At 40.1% G+C, this 16,562-nt stretch overlaps 1 protein-coding gene across 1 annotated transcript; it reads right to left on the bottom strand.

Annotated features, from left to right (window-relative positions):
* Positions 1-1,710: 1,710 nt before the first annotated feature.
* On the bottom strand, positions 1,711-16,326 carry LOC135470781 (GPI ethanolamine phosphate transferase 2-like). The gene is made up of 11 exons (XM_064749822.1): positions 15,991-16,326; positions 15,035-15,244; positions 12,767-12,955; positions 11,302-11,443; positions 10,035-10,250; positions 8,005-8,222; positions 7,071-7,349; positions 5,961-6,508; positions 5,570-5,755; positions 3,969-4,278; positions 1,711-1,866 (listed from the first exon to the last, which is right to left on the bottom strand). The coding sequence occupies exons 1-11, from the start codon at positions 16,303-16,305 to the stop codon at positions 1,711-1,713; spliced, it is 2,769 nt and encodes a 922-aa protein (XP_064605892.1). The 5' UTR covers positions 16,306-16,326.
* Positions 16,327-16,562: the final 236 nt, after the last annotated feature.

The following is a 16,562-nucleotide window of genomic DNA, read 5'->3' as shown; positions in this document are numbered from 1 at the left end:
GATAAAATGGGGAAGTATGGGGAAATGAGCAACAAAGATTGATATTCTGAAAACTACGCCTGATAAATACCAGAAGGTATAGTGCCGGTATGTTACACAGCGTAGCATTCTCCACAGCATAAGTAAATTGTGAACGTCACCGTGAGCGTAGTTTCTCAAACATACGTCGCCTTTTATATTAACTTACATCTTATCTAGACAATATTTTCACTGCCGTGCACGCGAGAGTAAAGCTCCAAGTCGCGAATAATGATTGTGATTGATTGTTGTTTTACGCCGTACTCAAGAATATTTCACTTATACGACGGCGGTCAGCATTATGGTGGGTGGAAACCGGGCAGAACCCGGGGGAAAACCCACGACCATCCGCAGGTTGCTAGCAGACCTTCCCACGTACGGCCGGAGAGGAAGCCAGCAATAGGCTGGTCTTGAACTCACAGCGACCGCATTGGTGAGAGGCTTCTGGGTAACTACGCTGCGCTCCAAGTCGCGAATAAAGCGATAAATACCCGGATGTGGGTGGTCTCGGATAGGATCGATTCTGTCTTCGGATGGGAATATCCTATATGTACTTATTCACGCTATTCATGTTATTCAAACCATTAAAACATTGGTCGAAGTTGGAATCATATATATTATGGGCTAATCTGTATACAAGATGTACGTGTGATTTTCCAACAGCAAAATAATGTGTACAATTCTATCAAATTCTTAAACTTAAGAAACAATAAAAACACTGTAAACTTTTGTTACTTTCTTAAAAATATAAGGAAATGAAATAAACTCACCTGCAACAGACTGCACAGGTGAGCTCAAATATGTAAATACAACACCTAACAGTGAGTTCACATAAATAAATTTTCGTAAAAAAACTAACAGTATACAAAAGAATGCCATAACAAGAGTGAGCATCCCTTCATACAGAAGTTTTGGTGAAAACCACTGACCACACAAACAGATGAAATCTGTTCACCATTACAACCGTAGTTGAAAGACTAAGGGGTAAGATCCTGCTCAGCAGTAAGGTGTACAAGACTTGAGAAAAACGCTGGCCAAGCCTGTCAGAAAAAAAAGTAAATAACACATGCTGAGTTGTTTATCTGATAATAAAACTATACTCAAAATTTTTTTGCTTATAGGATAGCAGTCGATTTTATGGGTGGAGGAACCTAGTGCCCAGGGTAAACCACCAACCTTTGGGAAGTTATTGATGAACTGCATTATGTATGATATACAGATACACACAACATATTGCTGGATACATGATCAACTGGTTTTAGACACTACCATAGCAGAATCATACAGAAACAGTAGTCCAATCTAATGCTTTTAAAACTGTTGCTCAGGCTTCTTGTTTTGGGGGATTTTTTTTAACACAGCTGTTATTGATTTATTCATTTATTTGATGGTGTTTTACGCCGTACTCAAGAATATTCACTTATACAATGGCGGCCAGCATTATGGTGGGAGGAAACCAGGCAGAGCCCTGAGGAACCCACAACCATCTGCAGGTTGCTGGAAGACTATCCCACTTAAGGCCGGAGAGGAAACCAGCATGAGCTGGACTTGAACTCACAGTGACCGCATTGGTGAGAGGCTCCTGGGTCATTACAGAGCCACGGAGGCCCCTTAACACAACTGTGATCTCGGTTCACATGTGTATCACTCATATTGTATTTGTGCACCCATATTATACAATAATCTTACTTTTTATGGGACATTGTGCTTGAGCAACTGATCAGCCAGAAGAAACAGCCCGGCATATGTTGACACTGTGAGCAGGATAGTGATGAGAACTGGCTGGTAGTCTGTGAGCCCAATGTAACCAGCTGACACATCTATGGTAGAAATACTGTTAGAGTTGCCCTTTAAAAGAGATTAAGGATTAAAGATTAAAAACAAAACAAAAACAGAACAATTCAGTGTAATACCTGCTGATTTTAAAGGGACAAAAAGAGCATTATTAAACGTTTACCATCTTTGTCACTGGAAATTTAAAATTAAATTAAAATTTATGCAGACATCTTATCTGTGACTTATTGTTTATAGGCTCTCACTCTATGTTACTTGGGGCCTCCGTGGCTCAGTTGGTTAGGGCGCTAACGCAGCGTAATGACCCAGGAGCCTCTCACCAATGCAGTCGCTGCGAGTTCATGTCCAGCTCATGCTGGCTTCCTCTCTAGCCGTACATGGGAAGGTCCGTCAGCAACATGTGGATGGTCGTGGGTTTCCCCCGGGCTCTGCCCGGTTTCCTTCCACAATAATGTTGGCCGCCGTCAAATAAGTGAAATATTCTTGAGTATGGCAAAACACACCAATTAAATAAATAAATAAATCTATGTCACTCGAGGATAGTCAATGCAGTTTTCCAAATATATGTCAGCACAATGTTAAGACTCATGTATACCTCACCTCTCACACCCCTAGCAGAACCCCTATGTGAAGACAGTGAGTCCAATTTGTAGCATCTTACTCCATATCTTTACTCTTTGAAAGTCAAGGTTGCTGACACAAACTTCAGAAAATTCACGAAAACTGAGTTTCCACATTAACATTCATATTTTTTTATTTATATGATTTATATGTTTTACGCCGTACTCAAGAATATTCCACTTATATGACGACAGCCAGCTTTACAGTGGTGGGAAACCCACAACCATCCACATGTTGCTGGCAGATCTTTCCACATATAGCCCAAGAGGAAGTCAGCATGAAACTGGTGAGAGGCTCCTAGGTCAGTGTGCCTTACTGGTGTGTCAACCCCCTCAGCCACGAAGGCCCCAACACTCACATTAAATGACTTTCCTATTGACACGTGAAGACAAATGGAATAGAACAGTTCTGTAGCAAATGACTATATGTCTATAACTCTACCTAGTCTCAGTGGCTGACACAAAATGAACAATCATGTTAGGTCTAGTCAATTTATTTATTTATTTATTTAATTGGTTTTTTTCGCTGTACTCAAGAATATTTCACCTATACGACGGCAGCCAGCATTATGGTGGGTGGAAACCGGGCAGAGCCCAGGGGAAACCGACGACCATCCGCAGGTTGCTGCAGGACCTTCCCACTTACAGCCGGAGAGGAAGCCAGCATGAGCTGGACTTGAACTCACAGCGACCCGCATTGGTGAGAGACTCCTGGGTCATTACGCTGCGCTAGCGCACTAGCCACGGAGGCCCTGGTCTAGTCAATATGTGATGACAATACAGCATTTTGAGCAATTCGAGACCAGTGACCAGTCTAACATACTGCAATTAACACCACATGTTTTTTTTTTTAAATTAATTCTGCTTTAGGCATGGTGCTAGGGAGCGTGTAATTTGCTATTGTTTATGTTTTTACATAAACAGCATGAAATCCCAACTGAGGTAAATTGTCATATTTCACCACTAGCCAGCTATCATACCATCACTGCTGCTCTGGTATCACTGTAAGACGGTTGATACTGGCATAGGGTATATGTCAACATTCCACCTAGTTACCACAGGTAATAGGGTGGAGGATAGGGCTGTCCCTTTCCAACTGTACTTTGTTATAGATGACTACATTTGAAAAAGGGCAATGCACTTAAGGCACTTGGACCGTATCAATGTGGAATGTTCACATTTCCCCGATACCAAGATGGGGGGCCTCCGTGGCTCAGTCGGTTAGCGCACTAGCACAGCATAATGACCCAGGAGTCTCTCACCAATGCAGTCACTGTGAGTTCAAGTCCAGTTCATGCTGGCTTCCTCTCTAGCCGTACATGGGAAGGTCTGTCAGCAACCTGCGGATGGTCGTGGGTTTCCCCCGGGCTCTGCCCGGTTTCCTCCCACCATAATGCTGGCCACCATTGTATAAGTGAAATATTCTTGAGTACGGTGAAAAACACCAATCAAATAAATAAATAAATAAATAATAAACCAAGATGGATCGTTTTGCGGCATTACTCATAATACTGCAGTCTTCTTATATTAGACAACCTGATAGAAGAAAGCCGCTTGTCCCATCCAGAAGTACCAGACTGTTTGAGCAGGTGTTGACAGATTCAGGTCATCCACAACACACTTAGACAACAGCCTCTCCTGAACTACCATGATGGCCACCAACACTGTGTTGTGAGGTTTGAGAACCAAAGTCATCAACAAAACCCAGCATGACTGGATGTCCTCCAAGACCACATCAGCCTTACTGTAGCACTGTCTGTCTTTAGTACGGTACATGGAAGTCAGCGTGGTCTCTGTGATAATGGCTAGTGTGGACATGTACACCAGCCTGGCTTCCCAGGTGCCACTGGAAGAAAGTGTCAATAGCTCATGAATGTACTGATTGAACGAGGTAAGGCAACACCAATTCTATTTTGTGTTTTACGACAAAATCCAAAAATGACAAAAAGAAAATAGAACAGTAAATCCACCTTTTCATTTTGTCCGATCTTAATGATTTTATGATTTACGTTCTTTCCAAGGATTTTTGATCACATATATACATCTTACACAGGAAAAATTGATGGCTCATATTTCTCAGAAATTAGGTCAATTGTTTTCAGTTTCAGTTTCATTTTTATACCTTTTTCCAATATAGAAAACAATTTTCCCTGTAAAACAAATATTTTGGTCTACTTATCAAAATCATAAATACACATGTAAAGGTATTAATATGAAAGATGTAAGTTAAACTGGCATGTTGTATGCATATATACCCAGACATTTCAGCGAAATCAATATTTAATGGTATTAACAGGATGTCCTTGTTCTGGCTCACTATGACAGTCAGGTCACTTTTAAAATATTTTGATTTTGAGCTGATGTGTTTGAATCCAGATCTTGCGAATTATTTCACACAATTTGTCAGCTCCCTGGCCTGCGTTGGTGGTTTAGTGGTTTAGTCTAGTCTTTATGGTTTCCTGTATCCATTAACCAGTCCAATAATTAAAATACTTGAAACAACATACCAATGATTTGCTCTTCTCAAAGGCAAAGACCACTCTAAAATGAAGTATATATCAGACGAAAGACCATTAAAAGCGTCCAGGAAAACATTTGTATTTATTTTTTTTAGAATTTTTCTGAGTAAAATTGGGTAAAAAGATCAGATTCTACGGTGGTCTGTTGTGGCCCACAAGGTATTAATCAAGTCACATCTTCACTGTTTGCCTGAAATAATTCGTTTCAAGGTCAATTCCGCGAATACATTCACAGATCTATATGTATATGCATTTTGAATGATGAAATGTAGCAGTCTAATGTGTGTTAAGTAGCAAAAACCGTACGTGACGTCACTGGTCCCATTGTGGTCAGAAAAGGTCACCATGAAATAAAATATTCAAATGCATTTTACCGAGATAATCACATCGCAAAAAAAATAAATCCAACTATTTTCCTGTACAGTTTCTAATGCTCTTTAACACCATAAAGACACACTAATATGCATGTTATTAATGATAAAATTAAGTGATCTACAAGATAAAGCTGGTGTTGCAGTTTCGAAAGTGTCTGGTTCATAGGTTTCCAGTATAGGTCAAAGTTTAATTACCTGTAGTTCTTCTGTGCGTGTAGCCTTTAAAAAAAATCATTACACTTACTTGGTAGATTTTGGCCAAGTTTCTGGAAGCCATAACATCTGATTGGCTGCTCTGAAGCAGTAAACTCCCAGCATTCCAAGAGGAAGTAGAAGTCTGACCAATCCACGATGAGCTCCTAACCTCATGGAGAGGATGACTAGAATGGCACAGGCTACAGTCCCTGATAATAGAGATTTATTGTCTGCGCTGAAAAAAAAAATACATCTTTTACTCCCCATGCTGTAACATTTTATAGTACAAATATTGGCCTTTAAAGGCTATTATATGGCAATTCAAGTAATACACTAAAAGGGCACAAAGCACACATCTTACAAAATTACATGTTTGTAAAAACAGGTAAAGTGTAATTCATTTTGAAGTGAATTATTCATGAACTGGTATTTTGACTCACTTGACCAGCCAATCGCCCACATCTGGTTGGTTGAGCCACTTGTTGCCAGTCTGGTTCAAGCTCCGAGCTAGTCTTCCCAGTAACGTGATGGAAAAGCTCGCAGCTATGGCTCTCCAATTAACAATGGAAGACCTCTTATGTTTATCTGTATTTCCGAACTTTGATTTCTCAGGTGAAGAAGAATTTGTGCAGCAGCCTTGCTGACTGGAGTTATGTGTCACTTTGGGGCCATTCTTGGAAGAAGTCTCAAAATGTTGCAAATACTGAGACTCCCCTGATGCCAACACCATGGTTTCAGGAGATTTAAGATGTAGGTCAAAGTCTTTCACCTTGGTGTCACCGGAATTTAATGATGTTGACCTCTTGACCTCTGCTCTGTCAAATGACCTTGACATGATGAGCAGTGGTGTCAGGATCTGCAGTGTGGTTGTAAAGAAGTACCAGGTTTGGTGTTCCTCTTCCACAAAACTACTAGACATAAAGCTGACGCCATGGAGAAATGAGCCAATCAGGAGAAGTCTCTCAAACCAAGTTGTAAAGAAGAAACCCTGGATAACACAAAACATAATTTGTGTCAGAGTGTTGTATGAAACCGCTTGAGACACACTCTCTAACATCTCAGTCACTACTTTGTGATAGAGACCAACTTTAAGAGAGCAGGACATGTTTAAGGGGTTAAGATGCTTGTCTGTCAATCACCGAAGTCTGCATAGGATGGAAGCTCAAATTCTCCTCAGTCATGAACACCGAATTTGTTGATTTGCCCGCCCTGCTTATTCAAGGTTTTCAGTAACAACATAGACAATTGGTCAACGACACACGTATGATCATTTTTTATCAAAACCAACAGTCTACCTCTGCCACTATAATGCATAAAATGCATCTAATGGTTGGTGGCTTTTGTTTTCATCCACCTATAAAACTGACTGTCATTGTATAGGAAAAAAATTGTTGGCATTAAACAATAACCAAATAAAATAGCTAAATGATTCAAAGACTTTGATACTTTTTCTTGAAAACCCAGATCCAATTTCACCACGGAATTAGTTTGTTCATGCTTTAAATACAAAACATTAGTCTAAATTTTCAGGCAATGGTCAAATTTTTTACCTTATTTCTCTGAGCCTTCTGGCAAAACATTTGGAAGAAGTGAACCACTGTAATGCTGAAAAAGCACACCATAGAGACTGTCCCTAGCTGCATGATGACTGGGACAAGGCTGTCTCCACACAGCAGGTCATTCCTGTGGGTGCTTGTACACACTGTCAGGTGGACAGTGACCCACAGAAGGATAGTCAACAAGGTGGACACACTAGTCAAACTCCCCAGGTGAACCGCTACAGAGGAGATAGAGTTGGTCCAAAGATGGAGAATCAAGGTAAGGAAAATCTGAAACAAATCCACAAGGTAAGGAGAACCTGAATCAAATCACACAAGGTGTTAAAGAGAATCTAAATCACATAAGGTAAAGAGAATCTAAAACAAAGTGCACAAAGTGAGGAGAAATTAGAACAAATCACACAAGGTAAGGAGAAATTAGAACAAATCACACAAGGTAGGGAAAATCTGAAACAAACCAAACAAGGTAAGTTCGAATGTTGCGTCTCAAATCTTGTATTATCAAGTGACAAGGCAAGCACCTGAACCACATGACTACATCAGTAAAGTTGCAGACAAACTGACTGCAGCAGATACATAACCTTCCTTGCCAAAGGTAATCCATATATAAATAAAATTGTATTTAAATGATGTGCTTCCACCTTATGGATGTGATTGCTCATATAACTGTCTCTACAGAATCAAAAACATACAAGACCAGAGAATGAATAAAATATCCAAGCACATGAAATATTCAAATTTATATACTGCTTTGGTGCTCTTTCTCCATATATTTATTCATTTCATTGATGTTCTAATGCATAAGAATTTTTGTTATCTTGGAGTATTCCACCCATCTTTGCCAGATATCTGACAAAAATACTGAGTTTAGACCATGGTCAAACCAGAAAGATGTTTTATACGTGAAATAGTAATGTCTTTTTACCATCCACAACGAAATCATCCCAACACTCATGGCATACAGATCATAGCTAGACAGAGACGATGCCACCTTCTCTTGCATGGTTTGGATGAGTTGTTGGTACTGTCTGACTAGGCCTTGACCCTGAGTCTCCCATGACCTTTGACCTGACTGTGTTTTACCAGATGACAGCCAGGCATGAGTCGCCTGCTGAAGTTCTTCATACAAAATGAAAGATCTGTCTGTTCAAACATAAAAACAGATACGTAGACACAGTAAGTACATAATTGGTTTCTTGTACCTAATGCACATTTTACAGTGCGCGAAAAGAAAACAAGCACAAATTTGCGAAAGCTATGACATCATAAAAAGTCAGTCTTGTCTTGTTAAGTGAATACATTAAGAGGGTGATTCAAATTTGACCAACCCACAGACACACCGACCAGCTGACTCAGAGAGTCGCTAAACACAGCTAAAGATAAGTTAAAGTGAACATAAAGTCGGCCACTAAGTCTGAGTTAATCAATAAATGTTCTAAAAATATTTTAAAAAATTCCACACTGCTTTTCAACAAAATAAATAGCAAACAATCATCAGTACCTTGCCACTCAATTGGTGACGCCATTTTGCCATGTTATAGCTATCTAGAGGCACAAAACCTAGGGGCTCTCCCAAACCATCAAAACAATGTGACAATGAGAAAATACAAACGAAAACGCTTGATACCCCACCAAAGAGTATCGGCTCTGTTTCATGTTCAAAGGGCCACTGTTCCTTTTAGTTTGGCGCTCGGGCAGGACGATATTCGTGGGCACAAGAGTCATGTTTTAGCAGTTTGGCTCATCCTGATCCTGCACAGGTGTAAGCATTAGGCCTAGCTGGCTGTACCGATTCAGGGAATTTACTGAACATAGCAGGATCTTTTGACTGATAACACACTCTTTCATTCAAATTTTTGGATGATATTCTCATAATAAATCTGATTATGCTAAGAAAAAATAATGCAAAGTCACAATATTTTTCCCCAAGCTATGACTCTTCCCATGGCCATTTCCTTGCCAGCTCACCCTGACAAGTTACTGCAGTATCCTGCCTAACATGTACGCATTGAGACACGAACAGCCATTCTCATTTCCCTGCTCATAAATGTGTGGCTCAAAATGCACCCGTTTAACACTTGAACTAACTGTGAAATCCAATTTACAGCATCGATACCTGTCTATCCACTATAAGAAACCACACTGACAATCAAGAGCTAAAAGGTTTTCTGATGTGACAACCAATTATCACAAGACTATTTTGGTGCTAGTGATTGGCCAGGCTCATAAGGGCTTCTACAACATGGCTACTCGGAGTGAAGTGTCTGTCAGTGCCGTATCCCTAATACTGAACTTTATAGAATATTTTACACATTTTTTCTGTGATAACCGTGTCCTATATCATTTTTTCTATGCATATGTAGTGGCAGACTTTATGTTCACTTCAACATCAGAAGAAAGACTACTGAAAATTGTATCAGAAGCTGCTTTCAATTTAACTTTTTACATCTTTTTCTGTGCTTGAATTCTATAGAGAAAAACCGGCCCGGATAGCACAGTTGGTAGAGCGTCCGCTTCGGGACCGGTAGATCCAGGATCAATCCTTGATCGAGTCACACCTAAGACTTTTAAAAAAAGGAAGTTGTAACTTCCACACTTGGCGCTCAGCATGAAGGGGATAGTGCAATGACTGGTTGACCCATATCAGTATAATGGCTTGGGCGGGGCAGCAACAAGGAGGCACATTACACGTACATGCACCCTAATGATTCCTTCGTCGTCGTATGACTGAAAAATTGTTAAGTATGACGTTAAACCCCAAGCACTCACTCACTCACTCACTCACTCTATAGAGAAAACACTGCATGCTAGAGTCATTATTTCCCATGTGAAGAGTCTGTAAATTTCATCATTTAACAGGTTCTCTTGTGTGTCAGACTTGCAACAAAATGGTATTATATGATCCAAGATCCAAAATTTTGTTTCATGTATAACAAACGATAGTACAGTACTTACCTTTGGCAGGGTCTGGGAGATTCAGTTGTAAGATTCTCCACAGCTGTTCTGCGTTTTGCTGGTAGAGTCTGACTATATCAGCTGTGCTGGCTTCTTGAAGTACCTGGGGGATCAACATGCCCAGGTTGTTCATTGGTATGGGGAGGCCGTATAGAGTGGCCAGGGTGGGGGCTAGGTCTATCTGCTGAACCACAATGTTGTCATCATAGGGTAAGCCTGTGAAACAAGAGATGATTATGTGAACTATGGGTTACAGCATAAGAAGCGAATGTGAATGTACATCTAGGAGTAAAGACATTTCTTTGAGTTTAAAAAGTTTCAAAAATAGAGAAAAAATGTAAAACAAAAGTTAAAAGACTTAAAACCAGTGTAATACATATAATTAAATAAAAAAATGCCACGCAAGAAGCAGGGCTCAGCAATCCACAAATTCCTTGTCCATGGCCCATACTGAACCCATGCCTTGCTTGCCTCATGCTGTCGTGCATATTATCACAGAGTCTCATCCTGCTCCCTGAACGTTTGTTTTTAAGATGGAAGTCCAGATCTGGGAGTTAAGAAATATTAGTGAATTCATCTAGCAATATAGCCTTATGATGAGTAGGGCATCTCATGCTGGCTTCCTCTGGGGCCATACATGGGAAGGCCTGTCAGCAACCTGCGGATGATCGTGAGTTTCCCTCGGCCTCTTCCCGCTTTCCTCCCACCGTAATGCTGGCCGCCCTTGTATAGGTGAAATATTCTTGTAAAACGCCAATCAAATAAATAAATAAATAATGAGTAGGGAATAAAGGATTATGGCTTAATGCAAGGGATTTTAAAATCCCTTTTTAAAATTTTAAACATTTTAAAATGCAATTTCACTAATATTGCAGCCGTATCATGGTGAAGAAATGCTCAAACCAGGAAAATTAACAGTTAACAGAACTTAAACGTATGTGTGCATGATTGGGGATTTACATTGTACTTAACAATTTTTCAGTCTCATGACAAAGAAGAGTCATTAAGTGTGTCTACATATATTGTGTCTTCCTGTGGCAGGACAAGCCCATGCCGTCAAAGTCCCGCCGCCACTGAAGCATCATGACCAAGACACAGAACATGACACCACACCCAGTCACATTATACTCAAACCAGTTCTCTTTCCTTGCTCTAACCTCTCAATGCTGATCTGAGGCGGCCACAATTAATTTGTAACCACAGAAATGATATCAGCATAAATTACAACCAAATAAATACAGGTTTAGAAATAGACAGGCTTCATCACCTTTTCCATTGGCAAACTTGGTACTGATGAACACAGCTGGGGTAGTGGTTTCACTGGGAGAGGCCCCTCCGTGACCTCCCTGGTCTGCCATTCCATGGTCCCCGCACAGCAACAGCAGGCTGTCACCCTGTCCTTCTGTCATCTACAGAAAGAGGTATGAACAAAACTTGGAAACTAAAGGCAAAGAAAACACTAAAATAAAATACTTATAAAATAAAGGACCATTAAACACTGTCCTGGAAACCAGTTTGATTTCTTTTTTGGAATTTTTCTAAGCGACTAAATGCACTTAAAACACAGAATTCTATGGTGGTCTGTTGTGACCCAGAGATATTGGTGACGTCACTGCACTATTTTTGCCCTGAAATAGTTGGTTTCAAGGTCCACTAATTGAATGCATTCACAGCCCTAAATGAAGATGAATTCTGAATGATAAAATATAGAAATCTACATGTATCTGTGTCTACTGGAAAAAAGTTGCCATGACATCACTGGAAGAAACATGGTCAGAAAAGGCCACGGAAGAATCCAAACTTTTAAATGCATTCTACTAGGTCGAAAAATATTCTCAAAAAATTTAATCAAACTATTTTCCCGGACAACATTTAACGGTCTTTCATCTGACGTACTTCATGCTAGTGTGTTTTTTGTCCTTAAAAATTATCATTATTAGTAAGCAGGTAACTCAGTAACTCAGAGATAGAAAGTGCAATTAAGTGATGTTCTGATGCCATGTTATTAGCCATAAAACAAGAGTTTCGGAACCATACGATATTTCTGTCAACGTACAGTGGGTAACACACCAAACCATCAAGCTTGGTGTTGAATGAAATGCACAGGATTATCCTATTTCAAACTCGTAAGTGAAGCTTCAAATACAGTGATGACATGAAAAACCAATGTAGTCCCCATCGTACAAGTGAAATATTCTTTAGTACGGCATAAAACACCAATCAAATAAATAAAGAAAATAACAACCAATATATCAAAACAAGGGTGCTCAAGTTTAAAGCCATGTGACTTTGAATAAATTGTATCAGTCTGTGAAGTGGTTCTGTAGATACAGTGTCAAAGCTACACTGAACAGACAAAGTTTACAGCGAACAGACAAAGTTTACAGTGAACAGACAAAGTTTACAGTGAACAGACAAGACAAATTGACAACCAGTTGAACAATGCCATGTAGGCCTACAATATTATGACCAATAAAAAATGGGCGAATAATAAAAATGTTATGGAAATCAGGTCTTTGTAGCTCGTGGTGGAATTTCCCGCTGTGTGCAGCCTCAAGTCTGGTGGTTTGTGATCTACCTTTATAGGATACATTAAGAAAATTTGCTCTGACTCTAACTGAAGTTCTCTATTCATACACCTAATCAAGCTAATGCCACTTCTGCAGGTGAAATATTTTGTAAAGTCTTAAGCCTAAAGCAATGTCCCATTAATGCATGTTGTCTTTACATACTTGCTGCATTAATGACCTATGGATGTTTTCCACCACCTGGTCCATCTCCCTCAGTTTAGGTTTGACCAGTGGGCTTTTCGGTCCAGCCAGGTGTCCAATATGGTCCAGTCCCAGGTAGTGTAGGATCATGACATCCCAGTCTGACTGTCCCAACTCTGTGTCCAGGTGTCGACTGACATTCTGATCCACCTAAAACACACCCATCCATACACATCAATCAGTGCATCGCAAACTTGCCCATACACATCAATCAGTGCATCGCAAACTTGCCCATACACATCAATCAGTGCATCGCAAACTTGCCCATACACATCAATCAGTGCATCGCAAACTTGCCCATATACATCAATCAGTGCATCGCAAACTTGCCCATACACATCAATCAGTGCATCGCAAACTTGCCCATACACATCAATCAGTGCATCGCAAACTTGCCCATATACATCAATCAGTGCATCGCAAACTTGCCCATACACATCAATCAGTGCATCGCAAACTTGCCCATATACATTAATCAGTGCATCGCAAACTTGCCCATACACATCAATCAGTGCATCGCAAACTTGCCCATACACATCAATCAGTGCATCACAAACTTGGCACACTCACCCATACACATCAATCAGTGCATCACAAACTTGGCACCCTCACCCATACACATCAATCAGTACCTGGCACACTTGCAAATAAATACACATCAATCAATACCTGGCACACCCATCCATACACATCAATCAGTACCTGGCACACCAACCCATACACACCAATCAGTACCTGCCACACCTGCCCATACACATCAATCAGTGCATGACAAACTTGGCACACTCACCCATACACATCCATCAGTACCTGGAAGACCTGCCCATAAATACACATCAATCAGTACCTGGCACACCCATCTTCACACATCCATCAGTACCTGGCACACCTGCCCATACACATCAATCAGTGCCTAGCACACCTGCCCATCCATACACATCAATCAGTAACTGGCACACCAACCCATAAACATCAATCAGTACCTAGCACACCTGCCCATCCATACACATCAATCAGTAACTGGCACACCAACCCATAAACATCAATCAGTGCCTAGCACACCTGCCCACCCATACACATCAATCAGTACCTGGCACACTTGCCCATAAATACACATCAATCAATACCTGGCACACACATCCATACAAATCAATAAGTACCTGGCACACCCATCCATACACCTTAATCAGTTCCTGGCACATCTGCCCATACACAACAATCAGTACCTGGCACACTCACACATACACACCAATCAGTACCTAACCAACCCAAACACACCCACATCAGTCAAACTATGTGACTACGGCAGATAACTTTCAACACATTTAATGAAGGCAAAGCCATCTACATCAACATACAGTCGATATAATGTTGGAACATGTAGTCAGTAGGTATACCTGCACTTTATAACCTTGTGAGATCCTGAACTAGGTCAAAACAAATGAAGCCAATGTCAAATAGAATCATTTTCCCTTGTACAAAGCCGAAAGTTAATGAAACTAGTGTGTGTGGTGTAAACCAGCACAATTTAAGATTTGGAAAAAGTATTCAAAATTGATTGTTTATCTCTGATTTCACTTTTTCTGGTTGTCTCATGTGTGGTTGTCTGTTTGCCAAGGAACTAAATGTCATAGCTTTCAACATTACATGTATCTTGGTGATATGACAACAGTGTTTCCATCAAGCAGGCCAGTCCACATTCTGGCATAGGTATTGTGCTACCTCACTAAAATGCCATATCAAAGTTTATTCAACTGCTTATTCTGAGCAACAATTGGGAAAGTTACACCTTTGCAGTCTTAGGCCTAACTCAAATTGCCCTATAACTATGTCATTTTCATGTTACACAGTTTGGTTTTGTTGCCTGACTTCACCATACCTGTTGGTGTCAGCTATAATCGCAGTATCTTATTTATTTGTTCATTTATTTGATTGGAGTTTTACACCATACCCAAGAACAGAGGCCACCATTAATGGAACCCCAAGGCAACCTGCAGGTTTGTGGCAAACCTTCCCAAGTACAACCAGAGATGAAGCCAGCATCACCTGTACTTGAACTCATGGTGATTGCACTGGTGAGAGGCTCCTGTGTCATTGTGTTGTGCTAGAATGATAAACACCAAAACCTTACTTACGCACCATACACACACTTGGGGCAGATAAATTGAAGATATAGGTAGTAGTATTGTTCTACATGTATCTGAAAACCTAACAGAAGATGACAAATACCTCAGTATAGTCTGAAACAAAGAAGGACGTGGTGGGATCAGCTCTGATGAAATAATCTGGGAAAAGCTTTAGCCATGTCTCATCTCCAAAGAACACAAGTTTTTTGCCTGCCCTTTGAAACTGATCTAGGAGATTGTCTTCTGTGAGCTTCTGAGAATCAAAGTTCTTCACGACATCAGCAAAACTTGGAATTCCACCTGTTGTCAAAGCCTGAAACAAATAAATAGAATGGTCAGAGGTAGTATCCATTACTGTACAGAAAACAACATTTAAATAATATGTGTAGTCTCAATTTTAATATGTTAACAACCAAATAAATTAATTTAATCAAAATCAAACTTTACTCAGAAAATTTACATCTTTTCATCACACCTCTTCACCTTTCCAGAGCTGAATTATTAGTTACTGAACACAAACGCAAATAAATGACTTATTGAGTTATATTTTGTTATTTTGTGCAATAGATCACTGCCCATAAGCCTACTATTTATTACACTCCGTACACATGGTGCGAATGTCGAGCAGACCTGACAAATTTATTTGTTTGATACTCAAGAATATTTCACTTATATGCCTACGACGGACGCCAGCATTATGGTGGGAGGAAACCAGACGGAGCCCGAGGAAAACCAATGACCATCCACAGGTTGCTGGCAGCCCTTCCCACGTACTGCCGGTGAGGAAGCCAGTATGGGCTGGACTTGAACTCACAGCAATCCTACTGGTAGGAGGCTCCTAGGTCATTGTGTCCTCCTGGCATGCAAACCCCGTCAGCTACAGAGGCCCCAGAAATGTCAAATGAAAATGGGACAAATACTGTTTCATGCGATTGTGAAAATTAACGAAACAGAATCATTTTCATTCTATTTGTCAAAGTCAACCAGTCGATACAACAAATAGTACGGCAGCGTGTAAACACATCAGGTCAAAGGTCAAAGTGATTTGTGACGGTTCACCTTTATTCTAGGTAAGGTAACTGTGGGAAGCTGAAGTTTAACAACAAGTGGAACAGTCTCTCTTTTGTGGATCAGTTTCCTGGTATATTGCATATAATCCTTGTCACCATAAAGAAAATCTTTGCGCAAAGCATCTATCACCAAAATGATTAGTCGTTTGTGACTCAGAAATGTTGCGTTTTCGATTGCTGGGGTGTTGGTGGCGTGTCCAGGTAATACTGATTTAGATGGCATAAAACCCTGAAGGAAAATACTGCAAGAAAACACCATCAATAGTAAATTTACACACAGAAAAACATTGATACTGATCTCCATAGTGTGCTCGTTTGTTTACAGTGGAAGTTCATCAAAGGATCAGTTTCCGCGATTAATGTAAAATTCAAGAATGTTTAAGCGACAATCTTGAAAACGGACTACAGTTGCATTATACCATATGCAACTTTAACTGACACATTTACAAATGTCATAAGTCATGACATATTCATTTCAATAAATTTCATAATCTTTGTTCTATTGTAATTTGCATCTGTATGAAATTTAACCCGAAAATATAAAAAGATATTTCTTATCAT

This window comes from Liolophura sinensis, chromosome 7, assembly GCF_032854445.1.
Source record: "Liolophura sinensis isolate JHLJ2023 chromosome 7, CUHK_Ljap_v2, whole genome shotgun sequence".
NCBI classification, from domain to species: domain Eukaryota; kingdom Metazoa; phylum Mollusca; class Polyplacophora; order Chitonida; family Chitonidae; genus Liolophura; species Liolophura sinensis.
Note: the sequence above shows the minus strand (reverse complement) of the source record. Positions and strands in the feature narration are given on the sequence as shown.